The 16868-nt window shown below is 44.8% G+C and overlaps 2 protein-coding genes across 2 annotated transcripts in view; both read right to left on the reverse strand.

Annotated features, from left to right (window-relative positions):
* LOC120936887 (titin-like) overlaps positions 1-16868 on the reverse strand; it is a 345246-nt gene that overhangs the window by 220411 nt on the left and 107967 nt on the right. The window contains exons 48-51 of the mRNA XM_040349653.1: positions 15986-16237; positions 13777-14028; positions 11108-11359; positions 914-1165 (exon numbers count right to left, since the gene is read on the reverse strand). Of these exons, the coding sequence (XP_040205587.1) occupies positions 914-1165; positions 11108-11359; positions 13777-14028; positions 15986-16237 (1008 nt within the window). The remainder of the gene's footprint in view (positions 1-913; positions 1166-11107; positions 11360-13776; positions 14029-15985; positions 16238-16868) is intronic.
* LOC120936888 (protein FAM32A-like) lies at positions 2322-2759 on the reverse strand. The gene has a single exon (XM_040349654.1). It carries the CDS (start codon positions 2737-2739, stop codon positions 2401-2403), a length of 339 nt encoding a protein of 112 aa, XP_040205588.1. The 5' UTR covers positions 2740-2759; the 3' UTR covers positions 2322-2400.

The following is a 16868-nucleotide window of genomic DNA, read 5'->3' on the forward strand; positions in this document are numbered from 1 at the left end:
CAATGTTAAGTATGGCCGTCGTTCCCGCCTCGCATTTTGAATTTTTTACGTCATTTGCGTAAGTCGTTCGCGAATAGGGATTTGCGTAGAATGACGTCACTGTCTTAAACATTGGCTTGTTCCGGTTTCATTTCAAGCATGCGCACTGGGATACCCCCACGGACGGCGCATGCGCTGTTAAAAAAAAACGTTGTTTACGTCGGGTCACAACGTATTTACATAAAACACGCCCCCATTACATCCATTTGAATTCCGCGCCCTTACACCGCCAAAGATACACTACGCCCCCGTAACTTACGGCGCAAATTCTTTGAGGATTCGGAAAAAAAAAGTAAGTTACGGCGGCGTAGTGTATCTTAGATACGCTACGCCCGGCGGTAATATGCGCCGCTGTACGTGGATCTGCCCCATAATTTTTTGTTACGGAGCAAATTTAGACATGAATCTAGTAACAATGGGCCAGATTCACAAAAGAGATATGACGGCGTATCTCCTGATACGCCGTCGTATCAGGAGAGGCGATCAAATACCACCAAAAGAAAGCTCTATTTGTGGGGAAAAAAAGGACGTCAATTTTGTTTGGGAGCCACGTCGCATGACCGCGCAATTGTCAGTTAAAGTGACGCAGTGCCACAAGCTGAAATTTCACCTGGTCAGGAAGGGGTATATGTGCCCAGTAAGGAAGTGGTTAAAATTGGAAAATCCTGATATAATAAATGCCTCTCTCATTTCTTGAGGCTTTAAAATAACAGGACAGTACAAATACCCCACAATTTGCCACTTTTCGGAAAGTGGACAGTCCAAGGAATTTAGTAAGAGGCAAGATTTTAGGCCTTCTAGTCCATAAGAAGTTAAAGGCACAGTTCTACTAAAAGTTGCTATGTGTGTGGCCTGCATAAAGCTTGATACTCACTTGTATAGTTAGCTATTACTGAGCTGTTTCCTTGGATGTTATCAACAAAGGTAGAGACAAGGAAGGTGTAATAATTTCCAGGTGTCAGGCCTTCAATAATGTCAGAAGTTGTAGTTACATTCTTATTGAAAGCTGGATCTCCCAGGATCTGGATGAAATAAAAGCTGGCATTTCCAATTGGTTTGTCCCATCTCAGAGATATAGAAGTGGTGGTGATATTCTCTGTGTTCAGGTTCTTCACCATTTCAGGTACTACAAAGTAGAAAGAAAATTTTATGATGTTGCAGAAAAAACATTTCCAAGGATGTGATTGACTAAATTATATTTACCACAACCATTATGAGGAATGTATGTACTTTTACACATGTATACTAAGCACTGTAGGCACAAAACTGTATTTAGATAACATTATTAGAACTTATTAGCTTTGGACACTGATTTTCTATTGTAGATATAATTACTACAGGTTGGGTAAATATACAAACTACAATTTTTTTGTGACGGAGCAAATTTAGACATGAATCTAGTAACAAAGGGCCAGATTCAGATAAAATTACGTTGCTCCCGAGCGGCGTAACGTATCTGATTTACGTTACACCGCCACAGGTTTACAGCGTAAGTGCCTGATTCACAAAGCTCTTACCTGTAAACTTGCGGCGGTGTAACGTAAATCCGCTCGGCGCAAGCCCGTCTAATTCAAATGGGGCGGGCACCATTTAAATTAGGCGCGTTCCCGCGCCGAACGTTCTGCGCATGCTCCGTGTTAAAATTTCCTGACGTGCTTTGCGCAAAATTACAGCACCCCGACATTTTTTTGAACGGCGACGTGCGTTACGGTGTCTTACGCCAAAAAAATCGAAATTCGACGCGGGAACGACGCCCATACTTTAACATGGCTGTTCTAAAGATAAGCCATGTTAAAGCAGGTGTAACTTTGCGACGGGAAAAACGACTAGCGACGATGTACGAGATTGCGATGAACGCGCGGATCTTCGTGGATCGCCGTAACTAGTCATTTGCATATTATACGCCGACCGCAATGGAATCGCCACCTAGCGGCCGGCCTAGAATTGCATCCTAAGATCCGACGGTGTAAGTCAATTACACCTGTCGGATCTTAGGGCTATCTATGCGTAACTGATTCTATGAATCAGCCGCATAGTTAGGACGGGCGGATCACAGAGATATGATGGCGTATCAGGAGATACGCCGTCGTATCTCTTCTGTGAATCTGGGCCAAAATGTCCTCAGTGTTCTACTCTGGTTCGTATTAATATCTCTGCTTCATCAAGCCGCTTAAAGTGATATTACCATTGATCTCCAGAAGGTTTTACCCCCTTTATGACCACTGCAATTTTTGCCATTCAGCACTGTGCTACTTTAACTGGCAATTTCTTTTTTTTTTCCACAATTTCTTTTATTTACATGGATGCAAATGGTAAAAAGTAAATACAATATAGAAGTTACATAATAAAATAAAAACAATCTTATTTTGTCCAGTTAACTTTTGGGTTGTCATAATGCTCCGTCAGTTTGTCCAGGTGACGATTAAAGTCCTCAACTCTTTGTTTGTGTGTTTTTGTAGCTTTCTTCAACATTCTTTCCATTTGTCTTTTTTCCTGTATTTTTTCAAAAGCAATCTGAGCTGGTGTGTTTTTATCTAAAGCCGGCTTTTTTTTTCCCTCCTCATTTTTCTTGCTAGTCATCATTTGTTGTACGAGTTTGTTTTTGTCTTGGTTTTTCTTTTTCTTTTTCTTGCCTACACTCAGCTCCCCGGCCCCTTTTAGCTTCAAAGGCCCCTTCTGAGCCATGCTGTACTCTGACATCTCTTCGACTCCTCCAGCCAGCTTGCAATTTCTTACTTATGCAACACTATACCCAAATTACAGTTTTATATATTTTTGTCACACAAATAGAGTGATCTTTTGATGATATTTAACCACTTAAGGACCGCCTCCTGCACATATACGTCGACAGAATGGCACGGCTAGGCACATCAACGTATATGTACGTTGATCTTTAAGCCCAGCCTTGGGTCGCAGGTGCACTCCCGTGACCCGGTCCGAAGCTGGAGTCCCGCGATCGGTCCCCAGAGCTGAAGAACGGGGAGAGCCGTGTGTAAACACGGCTTCCCCATTCTTCACTGTGGCGGTGTCATCGATCGCGTGATCTCTTTTATAGGGATCCACAATAGATGACGTCACACCTTACTCCACACCCCCCTACAGTTGTAAACACACATTAGGTGACACATAACCCCTTCAGCGCCCCCTGTGGTTAACTCCCAAACTGCAACTGTCATTTCCACAGTAAACAATGCATTTTAAATGCATTTTTTGCTGTGAAAATGACAATGGTGCCAAAAATGTGTCAAAATTGTCCGAAGTGTCCGCCATAATGTCGCAGTCACGAAAAAAAAACGCTGATCGCCACCATTAGTAGTTAAAAAGAATTATTAATAAAAATGCAATAAAACTATCCCCTATTTTGTAAACGCTATAAATTTTGCGCAAACAACCGATAAACGCTTATTGCGATTTTTTTTACCAAAAATAGGTAGAAGAATACGTATCGGCCTAAACTGAGGAAAAAAATATGTTTTTTTATATATTTTTGGGGGATATTTATTATAGCACAAAGTAAAAAATATTGCATTTTTATTCAAAAAAAATTGTTTATAGCGCAAAAAAATAGGATTTTGTACTCACCGTAAAATCCATTTATCTAAATTCATGGACAGACACAGCATCCTTTGACTGTAGGGTTATATCCGCTTCCTTCCAGGAGAGTTAGGCAGAATTACAGCACTTAAAGTGTTAAAGTGTTAACAACCTTTTCTTTAGTGCAGCTCCTCCCAGGGTGTGTGGTTCCCCGGTTATAACCCACACCCTGCTCTAGCAGCCTCAGTTCGTAACAAGCAGTACAAACAAAGGAGGGGTGGGTGCTGTGTCCGTCCATGAACTCAGAGAAATGGATTTTACGGTGAGTACAAAATCCTATTTTCTCTTCCGTTAATGGACGGACACAGCATCCTTTGACTGTAGGGACGTCCCCAAGCAGTGTCAATAAAATTAGAGGGGTGGGAAAAACAACACAGCAAACCAAGCTTCACCCCAAACAAAACCGGAGTTACTCAACGGAGGAACTCCAACCTTAAACTGCCGCCTGTAACACCCTGCTGCCGAAGGAGGCATCAGAAGATGCACTCACATCCACCTTGTAAAACTTTGAAAAAGTGTGGACCGATGACCAGGTCACTGCCTTACACACCTGTAACACAGAGGCTTGATGTCGGAAAGCCCAAGAGGCACTGATCGCCCTGGTCGAATGCGCCGTGACCCGAAAAGGAGGCGCCCGCCCCTTCAGGGCATAGGCCTGAAGCACAACCTGTCGGATCCACCTGGAAATGGTGGCTGACAAAACTGCCGGGCCCTTTCTGGGACCAGACACCGACACAAACAGTGAGTCCGACTTCCGGAACGGAGCCGTTGCCGATAAGTACACTCGAAGGACCCGAACCACATCCAGGGAATGTAAAGTGGCCTCCTTCGGGTTCTTCGGCTGAGGACATAAAGATGGAAGAACAATGTCCTCATTAATGTGAAAGGCCGAAACGACCTTAGGAAGAAAAGCGGGCTGCGGACGCAGCACCACCTTATCCTGATGGATGACCAAGTAGGGGGCCTTGCAGGACAAGGCCGCCAGTTCAGACACCCGTCTGATTGAGGTAATAGCCACCAGAAAAAACACCTTTTGTGACAGAGTCAACAAAGGGATCTTCAGAATGTCATCAAAGGGAGCTTGTTGAAGCACCGAGAGGACCAAATTCAAGTCCCATGTGGGCAGTGGAGGGTGCACCGGAGGAGCCACATGGCGGACCCCCTGCACAAACGTGCGTATCAAGGAGTGCGCTGCCAAGGGACGCTGAAAGTAAACAGCCAGAGCAGATATCTGGCTCTTGATTGTGCTCAAGGCAAAAGCCTGATCCACTCCCCGCTGTAAGAACAGCAGAATCCGGGACACCACGTATGTACGAGGGTGCCACTTCATCTCCTCACACATAGTGTAGGCTTTCCATGTACAATGGTAAATCTTTCGTGAAGTAGACTTCCGTGCACGTAGCATGGTAGAGATCACCGAGCCCGACAGGCCCCGGTCCTTCAGCACCTGGCTCTCAACAGCCACGCCGTTAAAGCCAGTGACTGTAAAGCAGGATGGAAGATCGGACCCTGCGACAGAAGATCTTCTCCCAGGGGTAGACGCCAGGGGATGTCTGCCACCAGATGCACCAGGTCCGCGTACCAGGAGCGGCGCGGCCAATCTGGGGTGATCAGGATTGTTGGAATCCCTTCGGCTTCCAATCTGAGCGGCAGGCGAGGAAGAAGCTTCAGAGGAGGGAAGGCGTAAATTAGGTGATAGTGACCCCAAGGGGCACCTTCCGGTTGGGGTGGGACGCTAGAAGGTCCACGCCTGGAGTGCCCCATTTTTCGGCACAGACCCTGAAACACCTCCGGGTGGAGAGACCACTCCCCTTGATCCAGAGTTGTGCGACTTAGGAAGTCGGCTTGCCAATTTTGAACTTCCCGAATGTACACGGCTGACAGAGCCAGAACAGACCTTTTCGGCCCACCGAAGGATGTGCGCGACCTCCGTCGCTGCAGCTGAGCTCCTTGTGCCTCCCTGATGATTGATGTACGCCACGGCCGTGGCGTTGTCGGACTGGATCCTGACCGGTCGGTTCTGCAGATCCAGGGACCACCTGGCAAGGCACAGCTTGATTGCTTGGAGCTCCAGAATATTGATCGGCAGGCGGGACTCCTCCTGAGTCCAGCGCCCCTGGACTGACTGAGTGCCCCAAACGCCCCCCCCAGCCAGAGAGGCTGACATCCGTCGTGACCACTGTCCAGCGTTACAGCAGAAAAGACTTCCCGGTCCGAAGCACCGGAGACGTCAGCCACCACACCAGGGAAGACTTGACCAGATGGCTCAGCTGAATCTGGTAATCCAAAGAAGACGGGAGTTTGTCCCATCGTGACAGAATCTCCTTCTGTAGGTCCCTGGTGTGGAATTGGGCATATGGAACCGCCTTGAAGGAGGCCACCATCAGACCCAGAACTCTCATGCAGAAGTGAAGAGACGACCACTTCTGGGTCGACAACTGCTTCACTGCAGATTGCAGGGTCTTCAGTTTTTCCGTCGGGAGGAACACTCTCGCCTCCGCTGAGTCCAGGACTAGTCCCAGGTATTCCAGTCTCTGGGACGGAACTAACACTGACTTCTGGAGATTCAGAAGCCAGCCGAACTCTTGGAGAGTCTGACACGTGATAGACACGTCCTGTTCTAATTCTGAGCCTGAGGAAGCTCGCAGGAGAAGGTCGTCCAGATATCCCACGATAGCGATCCCTCGCTGCCTCAGCAGGGCTAGTATCGGGGCGAGCACCTTGGTGAAAAACCGCGGTGACGAGGCCAAGCCGAACGGGAGGGCCACAAATTGAAAGTGATCCTCCCTGATCGCAAAGCGCAGAAACCTCTGGTGCTTTGTGCATATGGGCACATGTAGGTATGCGTCCATGATATCCAAGGACACCAGGAAGTCCCCCTGATGGAGTGCCGCTATCACCGAGCGGATCGACTTCATCCTGAATTTTTGCACCTTAACAAAGCAATTGAGGGCCTTGAGGTCCAGGATAGGGCGGACCCCGTCCTTCTTGGGGACCACAAACAGATTGGAGTAAAACCCCTGAAACCGTTCCTGCGAGGGAACTGGCACAATCACCCCCCTGTCCAGGAGATCCTGGACAGCCCCTGACAGGGCCTGCCGGCGAACTGGAGGAAGCTGGAGGTTGGAAGGAAAAAATCCGTTTGGGGGATAAGAGAGAAACTATCTCGTACCCCGAGGCAACCACTTTGCAAACCCAACAGTCGGACAGAAGAGACCTCCACCGAGCCGCGAATTCGCAAAGCCGGCCCCCCACCCGAGTCCCGGGTGGGGGCAGACCTTCATGCAGAAGCAGGTTTGTCCACAGGCTTGTTGGGCTTGCGGTACCAGGTGCGCTTCTGCCCCGCAGCGGGGGCCTTATCACCTTGTGGACCTTTTCCTGCCACGCCGGGCGCACGAAAAAACGCTTTGTGGTAGTAAAGGAGGGCCCTTGCTTACGGCGAGGCTCCTTACCCTTCCCAGACTGTGGGAGCAGCGTGCTATTACCACCCGTGGCATCCTTAATGATGTCATCCAGGGATGCCCCAAAAAGCCGTTCACCCTTAAAGGGCAAATCCACCAAAGCCTTCTAAGAGGACTGGTCCGCCAACCAGCATTTCAGCCACACAAGGCGGTGCAATACCACCGCATAGGTGGAAGCCCTGGAAAGCAAGGGGAGCGTATTCAGAGCCGACTCACAGACAAACTTCAGACCCTGAACCAATTGTTCAGCCAGGTCCTTACAGGACTCGGAAGCGTCCCGTTCCTCCAGCTCCTGCAGCAGGAGCTTCGCCCTTTCAGTCAGAGTCTGTGACACCACAGTCCCGGCCAGAACCAGCCTCACCGCCGAACCCACAACAGTGAATAGGGAGCGGGCCACAGCCTCCACTCTTCTATCAGCAGGGTCCTTAAATGCAGGAGCCCCTTCCACAGGCAACATGGTGGCCTTGCTCAGTCTGGACACGGAAGGGTCCACTGATGGAGGAGAGACCCACTTTTTTAAAAAGTCCTCCCCAAAAGGGTAACGGGTTGCAAAGTTTTTTGGAATGGAAAAAACTTTTGTGGTGTATCCTATTCCTTGTACAACATATTGTCCAAATAAGGAACACAAGGAAACACTTTAGCGGTGTGAGGCGGTTTGCGGAACCCAAAAGGGACTGGCACGTCAGGTGCCACTGCCACATCTTCAAGTTTCAGAGTATCACGCACTGCAGAAATAAGAGCTCCAACAAATTCCTTGTCAGCAACTGACCCTGAAGCAGAGTCATCCTCACTGTCCACGTGGGTTAAGCCTGCATCCTCTGACACTACAGAACCAGAAGCAGCAATAGCATGGTCCGATTCTGCGTCAGAGACATCCCCAGAAGCAGGCTTAGGGAGGGGGCGCTTTTTACCCCCCTTCTGGGCACTAGTCGCTTCAAACCTGGCGAGAAAAGACTCCAGGACAGCCGACATTGCCTCAACAGATGTGGCAGGGGGAGGGGCATCAGGGGTTAACTCAGGCATTGCTGGGGAAGAAGTCCCTGGTTCAGGCTCCATAATGCCCCACCGCTGCGTCACCCTTACTGCAAGGCAGAAAAAAAACACTGCACCTCCTGGCTGCTACTACAGAGTATGGGGGTCCCCTGGGAACTCACCACCCCTCCCGGTGCAGCGCGGGCTGAGACAAGCCTAAGCTAAAACGGCCACACGAGGCCAAACAAAATCCAAGATGGCCGCCGAATGTGTAAAAAACATCATAGGACCACAAGAAAATGGCCGCCGAGCTATATAAAGCGCGACTTCGGCAAAATGGCGGCTGTTGCGCATTTAAAAAGACAGTGACACAGCAATACAGCGCAGCACATGATTCACACCATAGCACACAAAAGGCCCTGTGGTGAACACACACAGCCCCCTGCAGTGAACACACACAGCCCCCGCTCCGCAAACAGGCCCAGGTGTATAAGAAACCCCAGAAAGCCCCCCCTCACAGCCGATAACCCCATGGGAAAGGAGGGAGAGGAAATAAGGGAGAGAGGAAAGCAGGGCAAGCCCTCAGTCGACCTCCCAGGGGAAAATTCCAGCCATACCACCTTACCTGAGCAAGGGGCCACTACTTACCCATCCTGCGACCACCGGCTGGAGGTATCCCAGACAGAACCAACGTCCACTAAACGGCATGGCTGTCGGCCAGACACACTGTGACAAAGTCATAAAGACCGGGCATATGTGTGCCCTAGAACAAGAAGTTCCCCGGCCACCCCTGGTGCAACGGGGCCTGTCGTGGACATCCCAAAGCTGAGCTGAGGGCCGGCACACGCTTTATGGTCGAACATGTGGGGACTACAAGAGTCAAGACCCAGCCTGTCACCCAGTCGGCAGTTGATAGAAGAATCACAGGATTCAAAAATGCAGGAACAAAAAAATAATAAAAACGAAAAATCGCAAGAAAAAAATCTCCAGAGTACAGGACTCCAGAGGCTGCTAGAGCAGGGTGTGGGTTATACCCGGGGAACCACGCCCCCTGGGAGGAGCTACACTAAAGAAAGGTTGTTAACACTTTAAGTGCTGTAATTCTGCCTAACTCAACTGGAAGGAAGCGGATATAACCCTACAGACAAAGGATGCTGTATCCGTCCAACGGAAGAGAAATAAAAACCGCAGAGGTGATCAAATACCACCAAAAGAAAGCTCTATTTGTGGGAAAAAAAGGACGCCAATTTTGTTTGGGAGCCACGTCGCACGACTGCGCAATTGTCTGTTAAAGCGGCGCAGTGCCAAATCACAAAACCTGGCCTGGTCCTTTAGCTGCATTTTGGTCCGGGTCTTAAGTGTTTAATCGCCACTGGGTCTTTTTTTTTAAATGTTGCCATATAATAAAAAACATTGGAAAATATACACTTTTTCAGAGTTTCTGTTATAAACTGTTACAATCAAATAATCTTCATAAATTTAGGCCAAAATGTAATCTGATACATTTCTTTGGTAATAAAATAACCCAAATCAGTGTATATAGGGGAGGCGGGCCACGCGTCACGTGACCCCGTCCCCCTCTGACACACACTCTGCTACCACACTGGGACAGCCCAGACATGCCCCTTGCGTCAGAGCGGGACGGGGTCACGTGACGCGTGGCCCACCTCCCCTATAAAAGAAACGTCAAAGCATCGGCGCGTCATTCGCTGAGCTGTGCTCTGAATGGATGGATGTTCTCATCGCTGGACCAATCGTCCGTCGCTGGAGAGATCACCCGGCGCTGGATAGAGACATTGTTGGAGCAGGGAGCAGCATCGATCGTCTATTTTCACCGCTGGATTTTTTATTTGGTTTAATTAATAAAGTAATTTGTTCTACGGTGTGTGTGTTTTTTTTTCTGAAAACTACTATTTAAACTTCCTTCGCGAAATGGTAGGGGTACAGTGTACTCCATTACCATTTCACACAGGGGGGGGCCAGGATCTGGGGGTCCCCTTTGTTAAAGGGGTCTTCCAGATTCTGATAAGCCCCCTGCCCGCATACCCCCACAACCACCGGGCAAGGGTTGTGGGGATGAGACCCTTGTCCCCATCAACATGGGGACAAGGTGCTTTGGGGGGCACCCCAAAGCACCCTCCCAATGTTGAGGGCATGTGGCCTGGTGCGGTTCAGGAGAGGGGGGGCCGCACTCTGTCCCCCCCTCTTTTCTGCGGCCGGCCAGGTCAACGTGCTCGGATAAGGGGTCTGGTGTGGATTTTAGGGGGAACTCCACGCCATTTTTTTTTTAATTTGGGGTGGAGTTCCCCTTAAATCCACACCAGACCTGAAGGGTCTGGTTATGGATATTTAGGGGGAACCCCACGTCATTTTTTTTTTAATTGACGGCGGGGTTCCCCTTAATATCCATACCAGACCTAAAGGGTCTGGTTATTGAATTTGGAGGGACCTCCGCGCATTTTTTTTTCCAAACTCCGAACCCAAACTTTCAGCAATTATTTGGGTTCGGGCCCGGGTTCGGGAAAAACCCAAAGTCCGTACCGAACCCGAACTTTACAGTTCGGGTTCGCTCAACTCTATATGGGATCCATTTCACAAAGGAGAATCAAATAGAAGTATGCAAGTGCTCTCTCTGCTGCTCTCTCTGTTGAAAATGGCAGAAATAGTTAAAAATATATAGCTTTCAGAGAGGGTCTACAATGTCTTTGTTATAAACGCTAATAGCCACAAATGCGGTAAAATTTGCGGTTTTTGCCTTTAAAAACTTGAGTTTACATGTGTTTGCATTTGCTTCTTGTGTGCATGGGGCCTAAGAGGCATGGTGAGTTTTTTGAAGTTGTCATTTTTTGCCAAGAAATTAAATACAACTTTTTTTTCTCCACAATTTTTTTTTTACACACATTCAATATTATCAACAAGAGTAGAAACCTGGGAGATGTACAAATTTATAGGATTTTAGGCCTTCTAGTCTATAATAAGTTAAAGGCACAGTTCTACTAAAAGTTGCTATGTGTGTGGCCTGCATAAAGCTTGATACTCACTTGTATAGTTAGCTATTGCTGAGCTGTTGCCTTGGATATTATCAACAAAGGTAGAGACAATAAAGGTGTAATCATTTCCAGGTGTCAGGCCTTCAATAATGTCAGAAGTTGTAGTTACATTCTTATCGAAAGCTGGCTCTCCCAGGATCTGAATGAAATAAAAGCTGGCATTTCCAATTGGTTTGTCCCATCTCAGAGATATAGAAGTGGTGGTGATATTCTCTGTGTTCAGGTTCTTCACCATTTCAGGTACTACAAAGTAGACAGAAAATTTTATGATATTGCAGAAACATCCATTTCCAAGGATGTGACTGACTAAATTACATTTTCCACAACCATTAGGAGGAATGTATGCCATTTTACACATGTATACTAAGCACTGTAGGCACAAAAATTCATTTACATAACATTATTAAAACTCAAGGAATTGTTCATAAAATGAACAGTGGAATAGCATTGCCACCTCTAGCTCCAAATGTATGAATTCAGCTTTGGACCCTGATTTTCTGTTGTAGATATAATTACTACAGGTTGGGTAAAAAAAGAAACTAAAATGTTTTGGTTACGGTAAGGAGCAAAGTTAGACATGAATCTAGTAACAAAATGTTTTCAGTGTTTTCGTATGGTTCATATTAATATAAAAAAATAACCCAAATCAGTGTATATTATTTAGTCTGTGTGAAAGTTATAGAGTCTACAAACATTTGTGTATATAGATTTGAAAATTGATAAATCCTGATGTAATAAATGCCTCTCTCATTTCTTGGGGCTTTAAAATAACAGGACAGTACAAATAACCCCCAATTGGCCAGTTTTTGGAAAGTGGACAGTCCAAGAAATTAAGTAAGAGGCATGGTGAGTTTTTTGAAGGTGTCATTTTTTGTCACAATTTTTTGGAAAATAAAAAAATTAACCACTTCATTACCCGCCTATTGTCATATGATCTCCGCAGGAGGGATCTCCCATCCGGGGCAGGCGTCATATGACGTCCTGTGATTCCTGGCCATCTAGGGGGTTTGCGCACGCTGACGGTGGCGTAGAAACCCACCCGCCGCATCGCTCGGTACCTGGTGCACGTGCCTGGCGGCTGCGATGTCCGCCGGTCACCCGCAATCACCCGTGAGCACAGCAGGACCGTGGATCTGTGTGTGTAAACACACAGATCCAAGTCCTGTCAGAGGAGAGGAGACCGATGGTGTGTTCCCAGTACAGAGGAACACTGATCGGTTTCCTACCCTTGTGAGTCCCCTACAGTTAGAATCACTCCCTAGGAAATACAGTTGACCCCTTGATCGCCCCCTAGTGTTAACCCCCTCCCTGCCATTCACATTTATACTCAGTGCATTTATATAGCACTGTTTGCTCTATAAATGTGAATGGTCCCAAAAATGTGTCAAAAGTGTCCGATATGTCCGTCTCATTGTCACAGTCACAATAAAAATTGCAGATTACCACCATTACTAGTAAAAAAAATGCGATAAACCTATCCCCTATTTTGTAGACACTATAACTTTTGCCCAAACCAATCAATATATGCTTATTGCGATTTTTTTACCAAAAAATATGTAGAAGAATACATATTGGCATAAACTGAGGATTTTTTTTTTTTAAATTGTGATATATATTTATTTAGTAAAAAAATATTGGGCCAGATCCACGTAGCGCGGCGCTTTTTTCCGTATCCACAAAGAATTTGCGCCGTAAGTTACAGCGGCGTAGTGTAAATGTGTCGGCATAAGGGCGCGCAATTCAAATCACTAAGTTGTGGGCGTGTTTTATGTTAATACGTCTTGACCCCACGTAAATGACGTTTTTTTTTTAACAGCGCATGTGCCGTCCGTGGGGGTATCCCAGTGCGCATGCTCCAAATTAACCCGCAACAAGCCAATGCTTTCGACGTGAACGTAGTTCTACGCAAAGCCCTATTACTTAACATTGTGTATGCCTCATATAGCAGGGGTAACGTTATGCCGAAAAAAGCCTTACGGAAACGACGTAAAAAAAATGCGCCGGACATACATTTGTGTATTGGCGTATCTAGCTAATTTGCATACTCAACGCGGAAATCGACGGAAGCGCCACCTAGCTGCCAGCGTAAATATGCACCTTAGATCCGACGGCGTACTAAGACGTTCGCCCGTCAGTTCTAGCCCAGCTTCAGGCATATCTTGTTTTGTGGATACAAAACAAAGATACGCCAGAGCAACCTCGAAGTTACGTGGCGTATCAATAGATAGGCCAGCGTAACTGCTTCGTGGATCTGGCCCATTGTGTTTTTTTACAAAATTGTCGCTCTTCTTTTGTTTATAGCGCAAAAAAAATAAAAACCGAAGAGGTGATCAAATATCACCAAAAGAAAGCTCTATTTGGGTACAGTGTTGCATGTCCACGCAATTGTCATTCAAAGTGCGACAGCGCTGAAAACTAAAATTTGGTCTGGGCAGGAAGGGGGTGAAAATGCCCTGTATTGAAGTGGTTAAATACAATTTGTTTGTTTTTTCCACAATCTTTTTTTTTTTTTACACACTGTCAAATATTATCAACAAGAGTAGAGACCAGGAAGATATATTAATTTCTAAGATTTTAGGCCTTCTAGTCTATTAGAAGTTGAAGGCACAGTTCTACTAAAAGTTGCTATGTGTGTGGCCTGCATAAAGCTTGATACTCACTTGTATAGTTAGCTATTACTGAACTGTTGCCTTGGATATTATCAACAAAGGTAGAGACAAGAAAGGTGTAATAATTTCCAGGTGTCAGGCCTTCAATAATGTCAGAAGTTGTAGTTACATTCTTATTGAAAGCAGGTTCTCCCAGGACCTGAATGAAATAAAAGCTGGCATTTCCAATTGGTTTGTCCCATCTCAGAGATATAGAAGTGGTGGTGATATTCTCTGTGTTCAGGTTCTTCATCATTGCAGGTACTACAAAGTAGAAAGAAAATTGAATGATATTGCAGAAAAAAACATTTTCAAGGATGTGACTGACTAAATTATATTTACTGCAACCATTAGGAAGAATGTATGTAATTTTACACATGGATACTAAATACCGTAGGCACAAAACTATATTTAGATAACATAATTAAAACTCAAGGAATTGTTCATAAAATGAATGTTGGAATAGCATTGTCACCTTTAGCTCCAAATGGATGAATTTAGTTCATTCAGCTTTGGACCCTGATATTCTGTTGTACATATAATTACTACAGGTTGAATAAAAATACAAACTACAATTTTTTGTTACGGAGCAAATCTAGACATGAATCTAGTAACAAAACATTTTCAGTGTTCTACTATGGTTCGTATTAACCACTTGGAGACCGCTGCACGACTATATACACCGGCAGAATGTCTCGCCTGGGCATATGGATGTATATGTACATGCCCTTTAGGAAGCAGCATTGTGGACGCACCCGCACCGGCGGCTCCACCCACCGCAAGCGTGCCTGCCACAATCTTCGTGAGTGTGACCACGGGTCTCGCGGACTCGATGTCCACCGGGAGTCCCGTGATCATCTCACAGAGAGGAAGAATGGGGAAATGCTGATGTAAGCAAGCATTTCCCCATTCTGCCTAGTGACAGGACACTGATCACAGCTCCCTGTGATCGGGAGCGGAGATCAGTGTCGATTCACGAATAGCCCATCCCCCTACAGTTAGAACACATCCCTAGGACACACACAACCCCTTCAGCGCCCCCTACTGGTTAACCTCTTCACTGTCAGTCACATTTTCTAAGTAATCAGTGCATTTTTTATAGTACTGATCGCTGCATTAATGTGAATGGTCCCAAAATAGCGCCAAAAGTGTCTGATGTGTCCGCCATAATGTCGCAGACACGATAAAATTCGCTGATCGCCACCATTACTGGTAAAAAAAAATTAATAACAATGCCATAAATCTATCCCCTATTTTTGTAGACGCTATAACTTTTGCGCAAACCAATCAATAAACGTTTCTTACGATCTTTTTTACCAAAAATATGTAGAAGAATACGTATTGGCCTAAACTGAGGAAAAAAATCGTTTTTTTAGATTTTTTTGGGATATTTATTACAGCAAAAAATGTAAAACATTGCTTTGTTTTCAAAATTGTCGCTTTTTTTTGGTCATAGAGCAAAAAATAAAAACCGCAGAGGTGATCAAATACCACCAAAAGAAAGCTCTATTTGTGAGGAAAAAAGGGCGTCAATTTTGTTTGGAGGCGACGTCACACGACCGCGCAATTGTCAGTTAAAACAACGCAATGCCGAATCACAAAAAGTGCTCTGGTCTTTGGGCAGCCAAATGGCAATTCCTTTTTTTTTCTTTTGCCATATAATAAAATAAATTGAAAATATACACGTTTTCAGAGTTTCTCTTATAATCTTTTACAAACAAATAATCTTCATAAATTTAGGCCAAAATGTAATCTGCTACATTTCTTTGGTAAAAAAACAAAAACAAAATCAGTGTACATTATTTAGTCTGTGTGAAATGTATAGAGTCTACAAACATTTGTGTATATAGATTTGAAAATTGATAAATCCTGATGTAATAAATGCCTCTCTCATTTCTTGAGGCTTTAAAATAACAGGACAGTAATAATAACCCCCAATTTGCCCCTTTTTGGAAAGTGGACAGTCCAAGAAATTTAGTAAGAGGGTGAGTTTTTGAAGTTGTCATTTTTTGTCACAATTTTTTTTAAGAAATTAAATACAATTTGTATGTTTTTTCCACAATCTTTTTTTTTTACACACTGTCAATATTATCAACAAGAGTAGAGACCAGGAAGATATATTAATTTCCAAGATTTTATGCCTTCTAGTCTATAAGAGGTTGAAGGCACAGTTCTACTAAAAGTTGCTATGTGTGTGGCCTGCATAAATCTTGATACTCACTTGTATAGTTAGCTATTGCTGAGCTGTTTCCTTGGATATTATCAACAAAGGTAGAGACAAGAAAGGTGTAATAATTTCCAGGTGTCAGGCCTTCAATAATGTCAGAAGTTGTAGTTACATTCTTATTGAAAGCTGGATCTCCCACGACCTGAATTAAATAAAATCTGGCATTTCCAATCGGTTTGTCCCATCTCAGAGATATAGAAGTGGTGGTGATATTCTCTGTGTTCAGGTTCTTCACAATTTCAGGTACTACAAAGTAGAAAGAAAATTTTATGATGTTGCAGAAAACCTATTTCCAAGGATGTGACTGACTAAATTATATTTACCACAACCATTAGAAGGAATGTATGCCATTTTACACATGGATACTAAGCACTGTAGGCACAAAAATTCATTTACATAACATTATTAAAACTCAAGGAATTGTTCATAAAATGAACAGTGGAATGGCATTGCCACCTTTTTTTTTACCATATAATAAAAAAAAAATTAGAAAATATACATGTTTTCAGAGTTTCTGTTATAAACTTTTACAAACATATGATCTTTATAAATTTAGGCCAAAATTGAATCTGCTACATTTATTTGATTAAAAAAAAACTAAAATCAGTGTACATTATTTAGTCTGTGTGAAAGTTATAGTCTGCAAACATTTGTGTATATAGATTTGAAAATTGATAAATCCTGATGTAATAAATGCCTCTCTCATTTCTTGAGGCTTTAAAATAACAGGACAGTACAAATACTCCACAATTGGCCCCTTTTTGGAAAGTGGACAGTCCAAGGAATTTAGTAGGAGGCAAGATTTTAGACCTTCTAGTCTATAAGAAGTTGAAGGCATATTTCTACTAAAAGGTTGCTATGTGTGTGGCCTGCATAA

This window comes from Rana temporaria, chromosome 4 (assembly GCF_905171775.1).
Source record: "Rana temporaria chromosome 4, aRanTem1.1, whole genome shotgun sequence".
Classification (NCBI taxonomy): Eukaryota; Metazoa; Chordata; class Amphibia; order Anura; family Ranidae; genus Rana; species Rana temporaria.

Coding starts and splice junctions, on each gene's coding strand:
- LOC120936888 (XM_040349654.1), bottom strand. CDS start 2,739: ATGTCAGAGTACAGCATGGCTCAGAAGGGGCCTTTGAAGCTAAAAGGG.